The sequence below is a fragment of the Lithobates pipiens genome, unplaced genomic scaffold, assembly GCF_037356315.1.
Source record: "Lithobates pipiens isolate NorthernLeopardFrog02 unplaced genomic scaffold, aLitPip1_a1.2 Scaffold_18, whole genome shotgun sequence".
NCBI classification, from domain to species: Eukaryota; Metazoa; Chordata; class Amphibia; order Anura; family Ranidae; genus Lithobates; species Lithobates pipiens.
Genome location: NW_027507758.1, coordinates 363,225,450 through 363,245,985, shown reverse-complemented (window position 1 = coordinate 363,245,985; position 20,536 = coordinate 363,225,450). Strand labels below are relative to the sequence as shown.

The following is a 20,536-nucleotide window of genomic DNA, read 5'->3' as shown; positions in this document are numbered from 1 at the left end:
TTTGCCATTTTGCCAATAATTGTATGGCTAACCATAATTACAGTGGATTGAAGCTAGGGAAGAAACTTCATTCCAGATATGATATCTGCTTTGACCATTTATTCACTTAACTTTGATATCACAAGTTTCCCTTTTTGATTTTTTTTTACCCTGGAGAAAACTCCAGCAGCAAACTTGCAGGCTGAGACAGTGCAGCCCAGTAAAGGAAATTTGGCTTGATCAGCAGGGAACATTGGAATTTCAATCAACGAGTGGCCGTCCCTGCTTGACAGAAGTCAATCATTTAATTGACTTCTGTCAAAGTGACATGTACTATAGTTTCCATGAATGAAAAGCACTCTATGAATGGAGGAGGTTGATATTTCATTCATCTGCCTGTCCTTAATTCATAAAGTGCTTTTTATTCATGTAAACAATGGTACAGTTTCTATGAATGGAGGAGGGGGGTGGCATTATTGACACTCTTGGCAAGTGCCCTCGTGACAGGTTCAGTGCTTGTATTAACCCTGCTGCACTGGAAGATTATGGCTGCAGGGTATGGGAGGAGTGGAGTTGACATAGGACTTCAGATTTCAATAAGGACAGCCAGCACCAGCACAAGGGACACGTCTCATTAAATGTAAGAACCATCCCTTGTGCTGATTAAAAAATTAAAAAAAATAAACTTAGGTTTTTGTTTTGTTTCAGAAGTTTTGCTTTGATGTAACTCTATATGCATCAATACATTATAGAATGCATTTCTTTCAATGAAAGTAGCGTAAGTTCCTAGATTTTACCTATTAGCAATCCACTGTACAGACTGGGAGAAGAAAAGTAGAACAACGAGCAAGTCAGCTGTGCTGCAATGCTCATGTGTTAACAAAGGATATGCTGATAGGAGGATGGAGCAGAATGAAAGTGCAATGGGGTTTTCAGCCTGCTGTTTCTCCTTTCACTGTCCAGTCACAGGCTGAAGGTGAGTGGGAAAACTGGAAAGTCAGTGAACTGCAGCAGGGGAAAAAAATCAAGTCTCCTCTGCCAGGATGGATTGTACTAAGTGGCAGAACTGTGTAAATCTAAGAAGTGAGTGGACAGAAATATAAATCGTTAGGCAGGTTAAACAGCCACAACATATGTATTTCATCTTTGTAGTTAGCTGCTTTCCTAGAGTTCAGCTTTAATCTCTGACACATTTTCAGGCAGTTATTAGCTGCAGGGAATATGCATGAGAAGCAATTTCTTGGTACTGCTCTTTGCACGGCAACATTAACCCATAAATTGAAAGGTTTTTTATTTTTTGTTATTTATGAATAAATACATATCAATACATGTGCTTTAAAGGCATAGCCAACCATCTGCAAACATTTAATAAATGCACTCATAAAATAAAAATGTGTGTTTGTTACATTTCTGCGCTCAACCATGCAGAGCAATGCAACTGAGAAGTTCCACAGAGAAAAGGATTGAGCCAGCAGTATCATGTGACCACAGCTTCAGGTAAGTAATATGGGCATTTGGATTTTTCTTAGTCGTGGTTAGTAAGATAGGGTTGTGATGGAAGTGTGGGTGGAATCCACCAAACACAGAGATCAAGAGGGATTTTAGGGCCCTCGACCAAGGGGTTCTTTGTTTGGGGGGGTTAAGAAAACAGGGAGTCAGATAAGGGGAAGGCCACTGGGCAATAATTCCAACACTGTGAGGGACATGCAGAAATATAACAGAGTGGCAATAGGGCACATCAAGTGATAAATCCAGAGGCACAGGGCACCAATCTAGTACAGCAGGGACATTACAATCACATGGGCACAATCTGGGCACAGGGAGTAGAAAGCCACAATGACAGTCCAGGGTCACAGGGCAACATTCCAGAGACAATGAGGAGCAGGCCACAATCTGGTACAGCAAAGTCCAGGGGCACATGGTAGCAATTCAGTACAGCAGGGATTTAATCCAGAAACACAGGGCACAATCTGGGCACAGTGAGTATCAGGCTACCAAACAGTACAGCAAAGTCCAAGGGCACCGGGCAGCAATTTAGGAACTAACCAGTGAACAGTGGCCTCAGCAGAGGAAGCCCAGGCAGCTTGGTAGGGAAAAGGAGGTCTGGCAGGCAGAGGTTCTTTATAGGCACATCACAGGTCCTCAGATGTCTGTGTGTCCTGGATAGACATATAGCTGTTGTAGGAGGGGCAGAGAATAGAGTAAAGTCCCAGTGTCCAGAATGCCACAGAGACAATGCAGAGCTACAGGTCCCAGCAGTGCAGAATGCAAAGTACAGAACAAACTATCTGTCTGCACAGTTCCAGGTGTCTTCTAACCTCCTAGTGAGACCTGTAGCCATCAGCTCATTGGTTTATTACTGAAGAGACTCTCAACAGTCTGATACCCTTCCTTGTTATCAGGGTCCTTTGAATACAGCCAGAGTTCAGGGGGTGCCGAAGTATCTGGCTCCTTCCTGCTTCAGTATACAATAATTTATGCACTACCTACTGAGTGCAGCTTCATGTCGTACCCCTGTTGGGACACAGGAACGCACAAACCAAATTAGGCAGATAAGTTGACTTCATTACAAACTGTATCTGGACCAGAGACTGTCAATTTTATAAAACAAAATTTAAAAAAATCCAATATTTCTAGCCTCTGTTACAGGGGCAAATATTTAATAAATGCACCCATGTAATAAAAATGGGCAATTATTTCATTTTTGCAATTAACCATTCCGAGTATTGTAATTGAGAAGAAGTACCCCAGGAAGTAAATGGAAGAAGAAGAGAGAAGGACTGGGCTGGAAGTGCCATGTGACCACAGCTTCAGGTAAGTAATATGGGCATTTGGATAGATTTTTTTCATCCACGTGGCTAGTTAGATGGGGTTGGGAGGGAAGGGTTTAAGGGGGTTAGGGGGTTCTAGTATTCTTATGTTGAGCTTTCAGTCTGTCATCAAAAACTGGAAGTATGTTTTTTTACCATATGGACATCACCAATATTTCCATTATATGTTAGAAGCCTTTGACTGAAATATTAAAAATTGTTGAATCCTGGCTAGAAAAACTGAAGAAAACCTGAATGGTAGATTAACTGTTGGCCTGGTGCCAAGCATTATGTCTCAAGCCTCAGTGCTATCATTAGAGTACTATAAGCTTGTGCTTTTGGAACATTCATTTAGTTCAGTACAAAAAATGTGAGCAGCATAATCTAGATGGGAAAATGAGTACAACACGTAGCCTAAGACATGCCACATAAGGACACACGCTCTGTGGACTTTATCTCTCTTGGCTGGGTTCCAAAACACTTACCATTTTTGTTTAAACTAAATGTATGTTTATTATCGTCTGCTACAAGGCCTTGTCCATGTGGTTGCACCATGATCTTGTTTACAAGCCCTGCCTGTCCTCAAAGGAACTCTTAGTCACACAAAAACAAGGTGGGAAACACACTTTTCTTTTACTTTACATATATAATAAACTACCGAAGGCTGGCTGCTCTGCCTTTTAGTGCATTGTCTGTTATATTTATGTATAATTCAATGAATAAAGTGAACTGTTCAATTTCCAGTGTATGGGTACAAAGTGGTGCATTTCTAACCTGCTCCATCAGCTTTTTTTTAAATCACTCATTCTTTCCCCAAATCCAGGTAGACAAAACAATGTTGTTACTGAGATGCAAATTTTAACTACTTGTCAAAAGTCAGTGAGCCCCCCGTCTTCAGCCCGCCTCCCCCCAGCTTATGACATATGCAGAGAGCAGAGAAATGGCATGGTCACAGGAAGGTGTTTTTGTACTGGGTACTGTGATTAATAGCCTGGACAAAAAGGCACCCAAAGGGCGAATCTCTGGGTCATTTGATCAGACTAGAGCGAAGTTTTGGTTCACTGATAATGCACCAGCACATTTATTAAGCTCAATAGATTTGCAGTGGTTTTTGCAGAACAGGATAATTTTTTTTTATTTCCATAAAGGACAAAAGTAAAGGACAACTGTACACCCTGACAGTCCTCAATGGGTCATCTTAAGCCTGCACATTCATACTGTGATACCATTTATAATCTGCAGGCCCACAATGAGCACAGATCCCTATAGGAATAAACAGGTCTTTTGGCACACAGCTGAGGAAGACTTGGCAAGGAAATGTTAAGACTGTGCGACTCATGGTGGGGCTGAACAGTGAAGATCACTTTATTGAGGACAACGGTGACTATTGGACCAGGTGGGCTGAGCTTAGCAGAAAGGCTGCATTCCTCAAAGGATATTTTGTACCAAAGGTAGAGTTGTATTTTAAGATACTATTGATACACAGCTTTTTCAAAGATGGGTCAGAAACCTTCCGATTATGTATTGATATAGATCTATACACCGATTATGTATTGATATAGATCTATACAATATCTCACAAAAGTGAGTATACCCCTCACACAATGTAAAGTAGTGAGTGTACAGCTTGTATAATAGTGTACATTTTCTGTTCCCTCAAAATAACTCAAACACACAGCCATTAAAGAGGAAGTAAACCCTGATGAGTTTACTTCCTCTTTCATTCCCTGCAAAAGCAAAGCATAATGGACTACTATGCATCGCATAGTAGTCCATTATGTGTCACTTACCTGACACAGGAGCCAGCCAAGTCGCCGCTGTCCCCTGTAGTCCGCCGCATCCATCTTGTTGGTGGCGTCTCGCAGCCCCACCACTGTCATTCGGCGAAGCCGCGATGACGTCACTCCCGCACATGCGCACGGGAGTCGACACGCGCGGCAGCTCCATTCTTGGAAATGCCGCGCTCAGTGCGCCTGCGCGCCGCTGTCTACGGTGCATGCGCCGTAGACAGCGGTGCCCGTTTTCGGGCAAATACCTCCTAAACCATATAGGTTTAGGAGATATTTCTTGGACCTACAGGTAAGCCTTAATCTAGGCTTACCTGTAGGTCAAAGTGGTTTGTAAGGGTTTACAACCACTTTAATGTCTAAACCGGACTGTTGGACATTTTCACTTAGGGGTGTACTCACTTTTGTTGCCAGCAGTTTAGACATTAATGGCTGTGTGTTGAGTTGTTTTGAGGGGACAACAAATTTACACGGTTATACAAGCTGTACACTCACTGCTTTACATTGTAGCAAAGTGTAATTTGTTCAGTGTTGTCACATGAAAAGATATAATAAAATATTTACAAAAATGTGAGGGGTGTACTCACTTTTGTGAGATAATGTATATATATCTTAAACAATACTGGGGTTTAGGCCATTTTAAATACAAAATAAATTCTCTTGGAATTTATTTTTATTTTTTTTCAATTAAATTAGGCCATGATAAGGAAAGGACTCTAATGCCCCATACACACCATCAGATTTTTTGCTGATTTTTTTCCTTCAGGTTTGCCAAAACCATGTAGTGCAAGGGCCTGCCTGATTCCATACAAATTGAAACTCCTAAGGTTTGACCTCATATTATATGGTTTTGGTAAATCTGATGGAAAAACTCAGCAGAAAAACTGAGCGTGTGTATGGGGCTTAAATCATGAGCAGAATGCAATAATACAATTTGTAAAACTGTGTAAATCACAGTAGGTTAGCTGGAAAATGATCAAAGGTCTTTCATAAGGAGATACCAGTGATGATAAAATTAATGGAGTTTTGATTTGAACTTATTTTAAAGGTCCTTGCTTCTTTATACAGCAAGTGAAATACATGGCGGAAGGACATTCATATTTTCCAGACTTTACTAGATACATGCTTGTTCCAGGCCAGTAACTCAAAACAAAGGTAGTGATGATGACTTTTAAAAATTCACATCCACACTGAAGTGCCTCAATTGCCTTTGTGAACTGGTAAGGTTTTGGTCTAGTTCTGAAAACATCCAAAAATGGAGCGTCCTGAACTGAACATGGTAGCAAATTCCAAGAATTCAGACAAAAGGAAGTAAGAATGATTAAAAGGTACTTTTTCCTTCAGTAAGATTCATACTCAATATTATCATGTCTCTAGCTCATTAGAAAGGAAACTGAAACGAGACATTTGGAAGAATTAACACCAGACAGAAAATCATCTGTGTAAAGGGGAATGCCTTCATCTCCATTTCTATGTGCAGAGCACTCACCTTGTGATCCAACTACACCCTGTTAGGTTTACATATTACATAACTCAACCACGACCCCAGAAATCCCCTTCTCCCCAACACACACCCTCATTCAAATAGTGAGTGGGGTCAAATTTTACAATGGGCGGGTCTTAAAGAGCATTAAATACCAGGAGTGCATTACATACAGAGGGCAGAGTTCAGGGGTACACTACCTACATAGTGCAAAGTTCAGGGGTACACTAACTACATAGTGCAAAGTTCAGGGGTACACTAACTACATAGTGCAAAGTTCAGGGGTACACTACCTACATAGTGCAAAGTTCAGGGATGAGCTACACAGAGTTCAGAGCTAAGCCTTCTTCCACAGCTGCTTACCTCTGCATCCTTCCTTCACATCTCACTTTCACCCCTCTTCAGCTCTAAACATCTGCATGCAATCCCCCCCCCCCCATGCCTTATTCTACCCCCTCCTTAAAAGCTTCCACATGTCCAACTTTTGATGCTGTGTTAAGCAGAAGCACCCAGCCGGCTCTAGTACCCTCCCTCACACTGTAGTTTGCCCCGTCTTTCTCACTTGCAGGGAGATCATCCAGTGGGGGTGTCGGCATGCACACTTTACCCTCAACACCTGCATCTCCCTTTTCCCCATCCTGCACTCAGTGGGAGCTGCTCAGGAGATCAGATCTGTAGGAGCCTTTGGGAAACAAGCTGTCACTTATAAACACAGAAGCCAGACTTCTGTGTTTACAAGTGATGGTGGTGAGCAGAGAGCAGAGGTGGTGGAACTGAGTTCCACCAAGTTCCAGCTGAAAAAAGCCCTGCTTGTAATGATTATTAACCACTTTAGCCAATTTACCCTCTTCCTGACCAGGCCATTTTTTGCGATACGACACTGCATTACTTTAACTGATAATTGCGCAGTCGTGTGATGCTGTATCCAAATATAATTGATGTTACTTTTTTCCCACAAATAGGGCTTTCTTTTGGTGATATTTGATCACCTCTGCAATTTTTATTTTTTGCGCTATATACAAAAGACAGACAATTTTGAAATAAAACCAGTGTTTTTTTATTTTCTGCTATAATACATATCCAAAAAAATATATATAATGATTGGTTTGTGCAAAAAAGTTATAGCGTCTACAAAATAGGGGAAATATTTAGGGACTTTATTTTTTATTGCTTTTACTAGTTATTGTGGCAATCTGCATTTTTAGTGGGACTAAACATCAAAACATCAAGTCCTTTGATGTGGTGGTTGCATTGCATTTCTTTTTTTTTTTCACCTAAGAAAATTTTCAGCAAATACAGAAAATACCAGTTGATCCTGCCAGAAATGAAGAGTCCTTGTCACTTCCTGTGACCAGCACCAAACAATATCTTCCTTCCTAGCTAACTTCGGTAAACTACTAATTGCCCTGACTCCTATGTAATGGAGATGGAGATATGGAGATGTTGGTTGTCCATATCAGGAGAGAAAATGGGTGACAACCATGGCTCACAGGGGAGGAGTGACATAGCCACCCAGAGACAGAAAGTGTGTTGTTTGCAAGATTACCAGGTGAAAAATTAATGCAGCTACCACACCAAGGACCAGTAAGCTGCCACATATCAAATTTTTAATTTTGGGTTTAGATACAGTTTAACCGTTTCAGTACGGGACACTTTCACCCCTTCCTGCCCAGTACAACACAGTACCTATATGAAATTGTAGCTTTTTTTTATAGCAGATAGAGCTTTCTTTTGGTGATATTTAACCACCACTAGGTTTTTTATTTTTTACTAAACAAATGAAAAAAGACCGACATTTTTGAAAAGAAAAAAAAAAAATATTGTATGATAGGCACTGGTATGCTGCACTAATTATCAGGGAACTGATGATCATTGCCCTGATAGCAGTGCAAATATGCCCTGTAAGTGGAAAGCTGGTTGTTGGCTTTCCTTTCCTTAAGACACTGACAGCGCTGAGGAAAGGAAATGCCCATACCCGGGCATTTGTTTACATGTGATCGACTGTGATTGGACACAGATGATCACACGGTAAAGAACCCTGATCGATGATGTGCTGTGTCTGAGGGACACAGCTTACCGCCAATCGAGGAGCATGAGTGGCACAATGCAAATAACGTCATGGCATCAAGTCAGTACAGTAAAGCCACCAGCTGTCATCATGCTTTAGGCTAAGTGGTAAGTGTCAACATTTTAGACACGAAGTTTACAAATTTGTATGTAGAATACATAAATCTTTCTAACACACAATGCAAGAAAACACTCGGACGCAGCTGTCTTGCTGTTAAAGATTTTATTTTTCTACTTGTACAGCTATTGTTTACATTGCAGTTTTAGAAACAGCCCAAACCCTGTTTCCCGGCAGTTCATTATTAACAGAAGCAGGACAAAAAGCATATGAAGTCAACGAAAGGAGAATAAAAACAAGAAAAATGATTGACCTTTCCTAAAGATTAGTGACTAGCTTTAGGCTGTACCTTGGAAAAAAAAAAATTGGGTTCAAACATTCATTAACCCCTCCACTGCCAGGAGGACTAGCAACACGTTGCTGTATCCCTCTGGCATTGATGAAGTTAAAAGGCACCAAAGACAAAAAAATTTACATATTTACAAACATACAATTAGAACAAAAAAAAAAAAAAGTTACACAATCCTTCGACAGGGTGTCTGAGTTTTTTTTTTTAAACGTACTGTAAACCTTCACATCCAGAAAACAAATAAACAAAAAATACAAATAGACTGTTGCGTTTAGACAAAATATCTTCTCACGTACACTGGTGCAATACATTAAAATATCTTGTAAGTGCTCTATCACAATAAAACAAATCTCAGATTGGATTCTGCCCGCAGATACAATCTAAACGTTTGCTGTATTTCAGACTTTTTTTTTTTTATAGCGCTTTGTTTTGTTTGTTTTTTATCTTTTTTTTGTCTTTTTTTGTTTTTCATCTTTATTACATAGGTATATTTATATATATATATATTTTACAACTCTGCCATAAATTCCATTTCCTTTGGTTAAAACTATAACAAAAGTTAAAGCCCTCTCTTAAAAAGCATTCACAATAATTCTTTGTTCTATTTTTTTTTAACTCGTTATATTGAGTGCACATGTTGCATACCGTAAAATTAAATACTTTTGTATATTTTCAAGGGTGCAAGAACGTTTGAGACTAGAAAAATATTGGATTTAGGTGCCTCCTAGTGCTGGTAAAATATTGCAATCATAGCAAAAAAAGGCACCTTCTGGGTATCACATCAGCCTAATTTACAAGGCAAGGCTACTTCTGGACACCACAGACCCTCATTGCTTTTACAGGACAGGGGCTAAGGCAGGGTGGGACAAGTGCCAAACTGCTCAGGCACAACAAAAATCAATCCCATTTGAAGAAGGTCAAGTGAGTCTATCATGTCTAAGGAAATTCCTACCTTTGTGCTGCCTTGACCGAGATCAGTCTTAACTTTGTATTGCCCTGCTACTCTGTAGCAGATGGTATTGGGGATTAAAGAAAGGAGTATGCATTCATGCTCCCCCACAATCATTAATACACTCGGCACCCGAGGCAACACAGAGCCAATGGATGGTGAGGCGACAGCAAGCCAAAAACACATAGGTTAGAGCCTTACTTCTACCATCCTTGACAAAGTGCACCTCAGTACCTTACTGCAAGGTAGGAATTTCCCTAGCCACACTTATGTACTGAACAAAAGCTTGGTGCATTGGTCTTTTAGCAGCCAACAAATGTACATTTCTAGTTCCCCCTGATTTCCGAGTACATAAGACCTGTGGCACTAAAGAATACATTTGATAAAAGTGCATTCAGTACTGTGTGCACATTGAGCACACAGCACTTCGCCCTCTACAAATAAACACTTGGGGGTTGATTTATTAAAAGCAAATATACTGTGCACTTTACCAAGTGCAGTTGCATTCTGCAAGAGCAATTTCTCCAGAGCTTAGTAAATAAGCAGAAGCTCTGCTGTCTTCCATCATCCAATCACGTGCAGGCAAAAAAAAATATTTTCCTTGCACGTGATTGGGTATTATTTGCAACATGAAGCTTTACCTTGGCAGAGTGCAAAGCCTATTTTCCTTAATAAACATCTCACACAGGAGTTGATTTACTAAAGGGCAGTGCCAAGTGAGCATTTTCCATGCTAGTATTTAAGCACAAATGTAGTATTTCCATTACAAGTTCATCCACTGCTAAGTGCTTCAAAAAGTTTGCCACCTACCTTGTGCTTAAAAAGTGCTAGCATTGAAAGCCCTGTTTCTTAAAGATTATGTTTGTAACTATTGTCTTTGAAGGTCCCAAACATCACATCAAAATTCTCTGTATCACATCAAATATCTGTAGGGGTTGAATTATGGGTTCAAGAGTTACTTGTAGACAAGGTGCTTAGTTCAAGTGCTTAGGCTTTGTTGCATCCATAGAATACATTTCCCCCAGTATAGGGATTTAATTTTGTAACATTGTTCTAAAGATTCACGTCTAAATGACTGGTATTCCCATTTTGTACCATTTTTCTTTCAGTCACAAAACATTGTGGTTTTGGTTCTAATACCATTCTACCAAATAACACACTATAAGCCACTAAAAAGGTGCTTTCTGCAGGATTTCTTGGCAAATATTAGCAAAGTAAGTACGTTATAATAATGCCTTAATGTAGGCTTCAAACACTTTGATCCTCCAATTATTGTTGAAGTAGAAGAACCTTAAATTTAAAGCTAGCACTTATACTTCAGCAACAGATGTTTTCCAACATGCTAATCATCTTCTGAAGCAAGAAGGCCTTACTGAGCCGCTTTACATATAGACTGCATTTCATCCATTTATATGGCTGATGCTTCAGACATTATAAACTGCCCCACAGGGGAGCGCCAGTGCATTAGAAGCTGGGTCAGCACAGCTGGCTGTAAACCTGCCTTTTGCATCACCAGCCGTCTCTCCAAATTCAGTCATTACCATATCACTCATGTTCTCTTGTGCTGAGAATTACAAGGATGAAATGATAAAAGAGTGCATGGATACTACACCATATGAATATAGGAAAAATATATTTTATATATTTATATATATATATATATATTTATATATATTAGTTTCTTTACACTAAAGGGTGCACATTTCACATGACCAGGACAAAAATAAAATAAAAATAGCTAAACCCGTTTTGTTTCACCCATCTGCACTAACAGGTCAAAGAGAGGCACTCCAGAATCGGTGTGGGCAGAGCTCAGCAAGACTTAGGGAGTTCTACTGGAAGCTCTGTGGAGGACACACGATACTGGACTTTTGTGTTAGTGATTGCTCCATGTTTTTGACGTAAATGAAGTCTCAGTTGGCTCTTGTGGCGGAAATGGAGGTTGCACTTTTCACACTGGAAAGAAAGGGAGATGAAAGTTAACATATTTAAAAGCTGAAGGTCATCAATACACTTTAACACTGGTAAAGTAAAGATACATGGAACACAGTACTTCAGAACATATTTTCATTGCAATCACCACTGCCAAATATTGAAATGGGGGCTTGTATAGCTACAAGGTGATGGCTAGTCCTTATCTATATAAAGATTTATTGAAAAAGCTAATACTGTACAATAGCCCATAATAGACTGCAGTCTACTGCCAGGTCATTAAAAGATCAATTCCTGTTAGTTTCAAAGGGTTACTGTATGTTGTCTTTTGTTGCGAAGATTAAACTAGAAATTCTTTACTTTTCAAATTGAAGAAGGCGGTTAGGAACCAGTTTTTGGTTAAAAAGTCAAAGTATGATAAAATACACATTACTAGCACTTATAGTCCATGGTTTATTAACATCTGATAACCATTAAGTAAAACAAAATGCCTAATATTGATCTAAAGCAGAAAGAAGGCAGCATTTCTCCACTATTCAAGATTGTTTTTTTTTTGTTTTTGTTTTTTTAGCTACAGATAGACAACCCCTATTAAATGTCTTATATTTGTTCTGCCCTAATAAAACCCAGATAAATGCCTCTGTATTAGAACAGAGTGGCTGCCTTAGCGGAATCACCTCCACTGAGCCTGAATAATGTGAATGCATGGAATGCAGTAAGTGTTGGAAAGTATTTTTCTCTACTGATTACAAAATTAAAATTTCTAATTTAATGCTATTTCAAATTCTGATGAGTGGCTTACAATAGATGCTGCATTCCAAGGTTTCAAAATTTAAAGTGTTACTAATCCCACATGAGTTAATTCAGTCTAAATATGCAGTAATGCATGCTTGTTATACTCAGTGTGGAACCTAAGGGGTTAATCCTCTGCATTATGTAAAAGGGATGTTTGAACCTGTTTCCTGTGATCCTCCCCTTCTTTTACTGTCCCCAATTCATCTCCTGATAGAACAGAGCCTTGGAGGCACTCTGCACATGCTCAGTTAGATATGTATTGCTAGAGAGTTTTCTTCTTCTTTTTTTTTGGGGGGGGGGGGGGTGCATGTGATCGGCACACAGCCAATCAGCACTGTCCAGACAGAGGGTCAGGGGTTCTGCAGCCCCATAGGACAGCCAGCAGAGAATGAAAACTCAAGCTTTAACCAGTGCTCAGCCAGACACTGATAGAAGCCACAAGACTGCTATACTACACAGGCATACCCCACTTTTAAGTACACAATGGGGTTTATTTACTAAAGCTGGAAAGTGCAAAATCAGGCTAATTTCTGCATAGAAACCAATGAGCTTCCAGGTTTTATTACCAAAGCTTAATTGAACAATCCGAGGTTAGAAGATCATTGGTTTCTATGTAAAAGTGAGACTGATTTTGCACTTTCCAGCTTTAGTAAATAAACCCCATTGTTTACTTAAAAGTAGGGTATGCCTGTATACTGCTGATGAGAAGAGGCATTTGGCAGTTTACATTTAATAAAATAAATGCATTCTATGTTCTGTGTACTGTGGGAGACCAGATATAGTGAATGTAGGGTCCTAGGTTTAGTAACAATTTAAGTTTCCTGTAGAATCAGCAGGAGTGCTGTGCACTGGCACCGATCTAAAGGATCTCAGGGCTTATGGTGGCTCCTTTCCCTTGGATGCTATCAAACCACAATTGTGTGTGTCTCCACAGACACACAGACAAAAATCCTAGGATCAGAAGCCACTCCCTCCTCCAAGCAAATAGATGGATAGCTGCTGGTGTCTGAGCTGTCCCTTGCGACTTGATACTTGATGCATGATCTTCCCGAAAGGAAGTTCACAAAAGCTGAGCTAATGGATCTGGAATCAGGGGCAGTGAATACTAAATAATGTTAATGTTTGTGCCTCCAAAGATCTCAAATTATGAATTGGGAAATTACTGGGAATTGGGTATATCATTTTTTTTTTAAATGCGTTACCGAATAAACTTGGAGCATTTATTACTGCTTTAAACCTTTTCTGATTGAAACATATTGGACTGAATAAGTGACTTACATGGTAGGGCTTCTCTCCGGTATGAATACGGAGATGGCTCTTTAACGTCTGCAAGTGTCTGAATCTAGTGCCGCAGATCTCACATGGGTAGGGCTTTTCTCCAGTATGGATCAACACATGTGCACGAAGATGGGCAACCTGTGAGCATAAAGCAACAATTATATGAACACATGATTTCTCTAAAACAGACATAGTGGCATTATGAATGATATCGATACATGTTAATTAGGTACAAACGGAAATAAACTGAAATGCAATGCAAAGAGTAGGAAATGTCTTTTCACATTTGATGCTCAGAAAACTGTGGATCAGAGTGCCAAATATAACCCTATCCAGGTGGAATATATCAGAAGGCTTACAACTTGGTGCATTGGGACAATAGGGTACAATAGTAATGTGGGAATCAATATTATATATTACCCACCAGCTTCCCAATCCACCCAAAACACTTTGTGGATGGTTTTGTTTATTAGCTCCAAATGTAAGATGATAATACATTTTAGTTATTTAGAATAAAAGGGTTGAGTTTAGACTGTTTCAAGTAAACAAGTATTTGGCATTTCTATTTAAATGCTAAATTAATCCTAACAATATTCCGATAAGAATTGTACCTGTACAAAGCGGGCTCCGCAGGTCTCACACTTATATGGTTTTTCTCCAGAATGAATTCTTGTATGGGTCTTTAGATTTGCAGGCCGGTTAAACTGTGCACCACAGATACTACAGCGATATGGCTTTTCACCTAATTGACAGAAGACAAGATTCATTAAAATACAAATCTTAGATTTAAAGGAATAAAAACATTTTACTGTAGCCCTTTCTAATATATGCATACCTATAGGAAACTTAACATGGAACGCAAGGCAGAAAGTATTTTCTAGCTATGTAATGGTGCTGCATTGCATGTTTCTCACTTTTTTTTTAAGTTTTTCCCTTACAGAGGTTGGAAAAGTCTAACCATTTTTTACCTTAATACATTCTCTGCATTAAGATAAAAAATGTCCACTACCTGTTGCTTACCCCTCTCTTCCCTAAATACCTACCTGAGCCCTCACTTGATTGAGCACTGTGCCCCTCTGCAGCAGCACTAGTCTCTATTCCTCTTCTCACAGGATTGCTGCAGTCAATCAAATCCTGTGAGGTGGGATTAGGGACTAGCAACGTTGTGTGTGTGTCTATGGATGCACAAAGCCCAGTAAAGGATCAGGCCCCAATGTATGCCACCATAGCAAGCTAGTTGCTTTGGAGGAACATGCAGAGAAGGCAGAGTGGAGACTTCTGGTGGGGGACCCCAGAAGAGGAGGTTAGGGGCCACTCTATGCAACATCATTGTGCAGAGAAAGTAAGTATAAACCTATTTTTTATTTTAGGACAGAAAAAAAAATCAAGCCTTTACGGTCACTTTCAATTGAGAGATTAGGTACCTGTCTGACATACAAATATCAGTCTAAACTGTACATCCCTATAGCAACTTGCTACACTATAGGCACTGGGAAGCATTGTCATCACTCAGCAGACTTTAGGTGATGTGTGCACAGAAACACCACCCACCCATACCCCCCAAGGAGTGACTAACATTAAGCTGCATTAAAGTGGTTGTGCCTTGGGCAGCCGTGTATGTAGAATGTCTTCCCAGCTTCAAACCAGTGAAAATGATGCAGCCACAATGCTTAAAAAAAAAAAAAAAAAATTCCCCCACATTTAGCTGTATAAAGGTGTACTTGGCTAAGTGCAAATAGGCAAGGATATCAGCAACACACCAGTATGAACTGTCTTGTGGCTGGCCAGGTTCCCCTTGTAGCGGAATGATGCTTGGCAGCGGTCACACTTGTAGGGCTTGTCACTGTGCATTTGTAGAGTGTGTCTTTTCAAGGAACCCTCTTCAGAGAAACGAGAGTCACATTCATTGCAGAAGAATGTACCATTTTCTTTAGAGGGGAAATGGAAAAAAAACACACACACAACATTAGAAATACCAAAAATGGGATTTAAAGACAAAAGTGTTTTGACCCTTACCAAACAAAATTCAGCAATTGAAATCTGTTTGCCATAAGTTACTGTATTTGCAGTGCTTTACTAAATAAGCTTATAAAAAGGACAGATGTGCATTTTTTTGTGCATAAACTCAGAACTTACTGCACTGGCATCATGAGCCAAAATTTGAATTCTCATTCTAACTCGGAACTCAGTTAAGCGCTTTCTTTTTTTTTTTATAGCCAGCAAGCATTGGATTAATGTTAATTTGCCATCAATGCAGAGACAAATAAACTGAATAGATACGGGTATAATTTCACTAAACTGTAACTATATTATTATCAACTACACATATAGGTATACCTTGTACAACTACTGTAAAAATGTATCAAAGTACTCAAGTCTGTGGGATTCACAGAGCAAGATGGTATGTTTAGTTTAAGTTTTTGTACAATTAGTCAATAGATGGGGACAATGAAAAAAATATAAAGCATATCCCAAAAACAGGCCAATGGGATAAAGTAACATTTTTATACGTTATTATTAAATAGTTGAAAACTTGGACACATACCACAGCTTGAATCTGAATATTCTGACCGAGTCTCAGTTATCTCTTCTCCGAAGTTAGAACCAGGGGTGTGAGGACACATTTCAGGAGGGGACTGTGATGAAAACATGCTAAACTTAGATGTGTGGATGTAGAGAGGGGAATGTCCTTCACTGCTTAGGGGTGATCCTTCCATTGTCCTGTGGAAACAAGCCATATAACAGGTTTAGAGGGCGAATGTACAGCAACTGACTATTAACTGTCAAACTGAACGTCTACTAAAAGAGTATACTTTTAAAGAGTAACTCCAGCCAAAACTTTTTTTTTTATGGGCAGAATAGGGAAGGATTGTGTTACTTTTTATTTTCATCTGTAGCCCTTGGGGATGTCCCCTTCTTTTACCAGATGAGTGCAAATCTTTATTTGGGGACACATCCTGGCAGTTTTCATTGCTGTAGCATCTCTCTTGGAGATATTTATCCTCACTTTGTGTCCAAATTACAGCTTTGGGACAGGATGTGAAGAGAAAATCTTTCCAGCGGGCATACAATCAGCAGCCAAAAAAACAGGGTCTATCTTGTCCCCAACCTATCTAGAACAAAAAAAAAAAAATGTTTTGGCTGAGTTTCAATTTTAGGAAGAATATGAAAACGAATCAACAATAACCAACCATAGTCATTTTTTACTGTTATAAATGCTCTAAAATAGAACACGTTGAAATTCAGTTGTGTGTTACATTGTCTTGTTAAGTAGGCCCATAAGATTACCTGTTAACAATGCCATTAAGTTTGCTAGCTTGTGATACTGCCGAGTCATCAGTGTTCCCATTAAGCTTAGATGACGTCTGGATGTCCAGGTTTTCAGACTTAACTGGCTGTTGACAGGATGATTGAGATGTGTAGAACTGTGGAGACAGGTTTTCCATTTCACTTTGAGCGGTACAACCTTTTTCATTCTGGTTGAGGGAATTAAGCAACTTGTATTTTTTCCAGTTGCAAGCTTTTGGGTCAGTAAAGGCTTTGGACACTGGAGAACCAGATCCTTGTGAAATGCGGGCATTTTTACTGCTGCTGGATTCTGTAGGAGAATTAGGCTGGCAATCTGACTTTTGAGGGCTTTGAGGGCTTACAAGTCCCTTACGACTGACAGGAGAGTTTGTTGGTTTAAAGTGCTGAGTGATTTCATCCTCTGAAGATGTCCGCTCCTCCTCTTTCCCTTTGTCACAGCTGTAGTATGGACTGCTTCTAACAGAGGGACCAGCAGACCGAGAGCCTGCCAGGACATTATAGTGAGAGTCACTATGAGGGTCTTCCAGTGCTGCCTCCTTTGGAGAGTAGACATTGTGGCACATATTTACAGATATATCCAGGACGCCTTTCCTGTATTCTCCTAGCACAGTCCTTGAATTTTCTCCAGGTAACACACTGTCCTTAGGATACCTGCTGGTTCTTTGCATTTCAGTCATTTGTACATCTCTTGCCTCATCCTCTGGAAATAGGAACCCATGCACTGGAATGTGACTGTACAGAGGGTAGGAGGATGGAGATCCACTGTAAATGTTGGGAATGTAGGACCTTCCATCACAAATGGTTGTGTTACGAACCGATACAGTATTTTCTGGCATCTCACAGTTTCTGTAGGCCATAACATCTGGAGGTAACATTGTCCTGCCTTGCAAGAATTCCTCTCCTCTGGATGGCTTCACAGAACTCAAAATATCCTCGCTGAAAAAAATAACACACAAATCGTTAGACTTTCACAGAATAGGACAATTTGCTTTTTTTTACCGTAAAACCATTTTATGCCAAGCCCTTTTCTGACATTTCTTGCTTACAAGTTAAAATCCGTATTTTTTGCTAGAAAATTACTTAGAATCTCCAAACATTATATATATATATATATATATATATATATATATATATATATATATATATATATATATATATATATATATATATATATATATATATATTTTTTAGCAGAGACCCTACAGAATAAAATGGCAAACATTGAAATATTTTAAGTCACACAGTATTTCAAACACAATTTTTGGAGGAAAAAGACATAATTTCATAATTAAAAAAATAAATAAAAAAATAGTAAAGTTAGCCCAATTTGTTTTTATAATATGAAAGTTGATGTTACGCTGAGTAAAAAGATACCCAACATGTCATGCTTTTAAATTGCGCACACTCGTGGAATGGGGACAAACTACGGTACTTAAAAATCCCTGCAGGTGATGCTTTAAAAACCTCTACAGGTTACATGTTTCGAGTCACAGAGGAGGTTTTGAACTAGAATTATTGCTCTAGTTCTAACAATCACGTGTGTGATACCTCACATGTGTGGTTTAAACACTGTTTACATTTGTGGGAGCCACTTACATATGCTTTCGACTTCTGCGCATGAGCATGGAGGGATGGGCGCTTTAAATTAAAAAATGTTTTTTCTTATTTTCATTTTTTTTTTTTTAAACTGTCCCTACAAAAAAAAAAAAAAACAATTCTGATCATGCTGTCAGAAGGATGTCCCTTGTGACAACAATAAAAATTATCAGAAATTTTTATTTTTTAACCGGAAGAATTGGCTGCTCAATGACCAGGCCATTTTTTGCGATACAGCACTGCATCGCTTTAACTGACAATTGCGCGGTCATGCGATGTTGTACCCAAACAAAATTGACATCGTTTTTTTACACACACACACATCCCTGTTCTGCCTCTTGTGCCCACGATCGCACGTGGGTGGCGGTCATCGTGGCGGCTGGTCCTGAGCATCCGCACTCCTGCCTGCTATTAGGGACCGACACATAGCTACGATGGGTAAAGTTCTGCTTTAAGCATTTGGGTTCTACCAAAGAAATTGAAAAGCTTGGGTGGACTGGCTTCTTTAAAAAATGTACTTCAAGTGGAAGAAAGAAAACACAGATCAGTTAAGCAAAATAAAATAAAAGTTACCTGGACTTGAGGAACCTCTGACAGGTGTCTACAACATGTTCCATTTGTAAGTAAAGTGCAGTGCTCATAACCGCCATGATGCTGCTATCCCTTAAACTAAGCCGAGAAGTGTACATGAACTCCAGCAGGACTCGGAAACCCTCTGCACTGATTTCTGGATCAAGGTTTATGATGTTCATATTGCACTTCATCTGGTCGGTGAAGATTGTATAAAACAGCCCGCTGTGAAAGAGAACATTTTTTGAGATTTGTAATCTTCTCAGAATACAGAATACATTGCATACACATTTATTCTGCTATGTTGTCTGCTACTGAGGGTAAACAGTGTAAAAGTTCAAAAGAGAGGGGAGCAAGGAAGTTGGGACTTTATATGAAGCACAGGATAGCGATGGATAATTAGGCTGAACGAGGGAATTTTATTTATTTGTGACAATTGCATTATTATTATGGGTATTGTTACTGTATTTACCATTCATTTTGATACCAACAGCATGTGTATGCTTACAAGCTATCTATGTGAATAAAATTCCCTTGTACAGCCTTATTATCCATCGCTATCCTGTGCTTCACCCAACTTCCTTGCTCCCCTCTTTTTTTATAAGGGATGGAAGTGCATGACCTTACCGGGTCATGATTTTACCTAAAGTCCCATAGGGATGGACATACGTGACCTTACTAGGTCTAGGCTTCCTAAAAGTCCCTAAATGTCTCTTCGTTTCTCAGTGTAAAAGTTCAAGGCATCTTATACTCAGCTTGCACTTTTTTTTTTCCTATAGGCTCCTTTGGGAGTTATTTACTAAAACCGCATGGTGTAAAATCGAAACCAATCTACTTCTAAGTTTTATTGCCAAAGCTTAATTGAACACGCTGAAATTAGAAGCCGATTGGCTACCATACATAGCTACACCAGTTTTAGTAAATCTCCACCTTTGTGTCCTGAGTGGCCATGACAGGGATCTGAAAACTTGTTCACATCTAAGGTATTCCATATTTCTTCTACTGCTGAAGAAAAGGTCAGTTAGCAACTCTAAAATGTATTATCCCAACAAAGATGATTTTTGGAGTATATGGTGACGCAATGCCCTGCAAGTGTTTTCTCCCATAATCAAAAACATGCTAGTAGTCAAATTGGCCTCCACCCAAACTGACTTTAGTGTGTCTGTTGTAAAGTATTAGTATGTAAAGTCATTTGGGTCAATGGCTCTCCATAAACACTCTAGGGGTGAAAAGTATTGGCACTATAAAGAGAGTATAATAGGCAAAAAACAGAGTAGGATTATAGTGAAATGCAGCTTAAAACCTAATAACTATCATGCTGAAGTTTGACAAACTTCATTTTTACCTGCACGCCATAAGGACTGTCTTGTGAGCTCGAAAGTGTTCCCTGTTCACAACGATGATCACATCTGTCAGAATGTCCCTACTTCGGAGACGGTTCAGGTTCAGGAGAACATCACTGGCATGTCGAGTGAACTGAATACAGCTGTCAGTTGCCGACGTCATTTTTGCCCCTATCCTAAAACATAAAAAAAAAAAAAGGCTACATTTAAGGTCAGAATTTATAATACCTG

At 39.4% G+C, this 20,536-nt stretch overlaps 1 protein-coding gene across 5 annotated transcripts in view; it reads right to left on the bottom strand.

The window, feature by feature from the left end:
* Positions 1-8,332: 8,332 nt before the first annotated feature.
* BCL6 (BCL6 transcription repressor) overlaps positions 8,333-20,536 on the bottom strand; it is a 111,822-nt gene continuing 99,618 nt past the window's right edge. For 4 of the 5 annotated variants that reach the window (XM_077487564.1, XM_077487565.1, XM_077487566.1 and 1 more), the window contains 8 exons: positions 20,308-20,481; positions 18,966-19,187; positions 16,776-17,732; positions 16,033-16,208; positions 15,248-15,415; positions 14,099-14,229; positions 13,488-13,625; positions 8,333-11,438 (listed from right to left, as the gene is read on the bottom strand). In XM_077487564.1, the coding sequence (XP_077343690.1) occupies positions 11,295-11,438; positions 13,488-13,625; positions 14,099-14,229; positions 15,248-15,415; positions 16,033-16,208; positions 16,776-17,732; positions 18,966-19,187; positions 20,308-20,468 (2,097 nt within the window). In that variant the 5' untranslated portion in view covers positions 20,469-20,481 and the 3' untranslated portion in view covers positions 8,333-11,294. The remainder of the gene's footprint in view (positions 11,439-13,487; positions 13,626-14,098; positions 14,230-15,247; positions 15,416-16,032; positions 16,209-16,775; positions 17,733-18,965; positions 19,188-20,307; positions 20,482-20,536) is intronic. The other variant, XM_077487567.1, reaches the window with a different exon arrangement.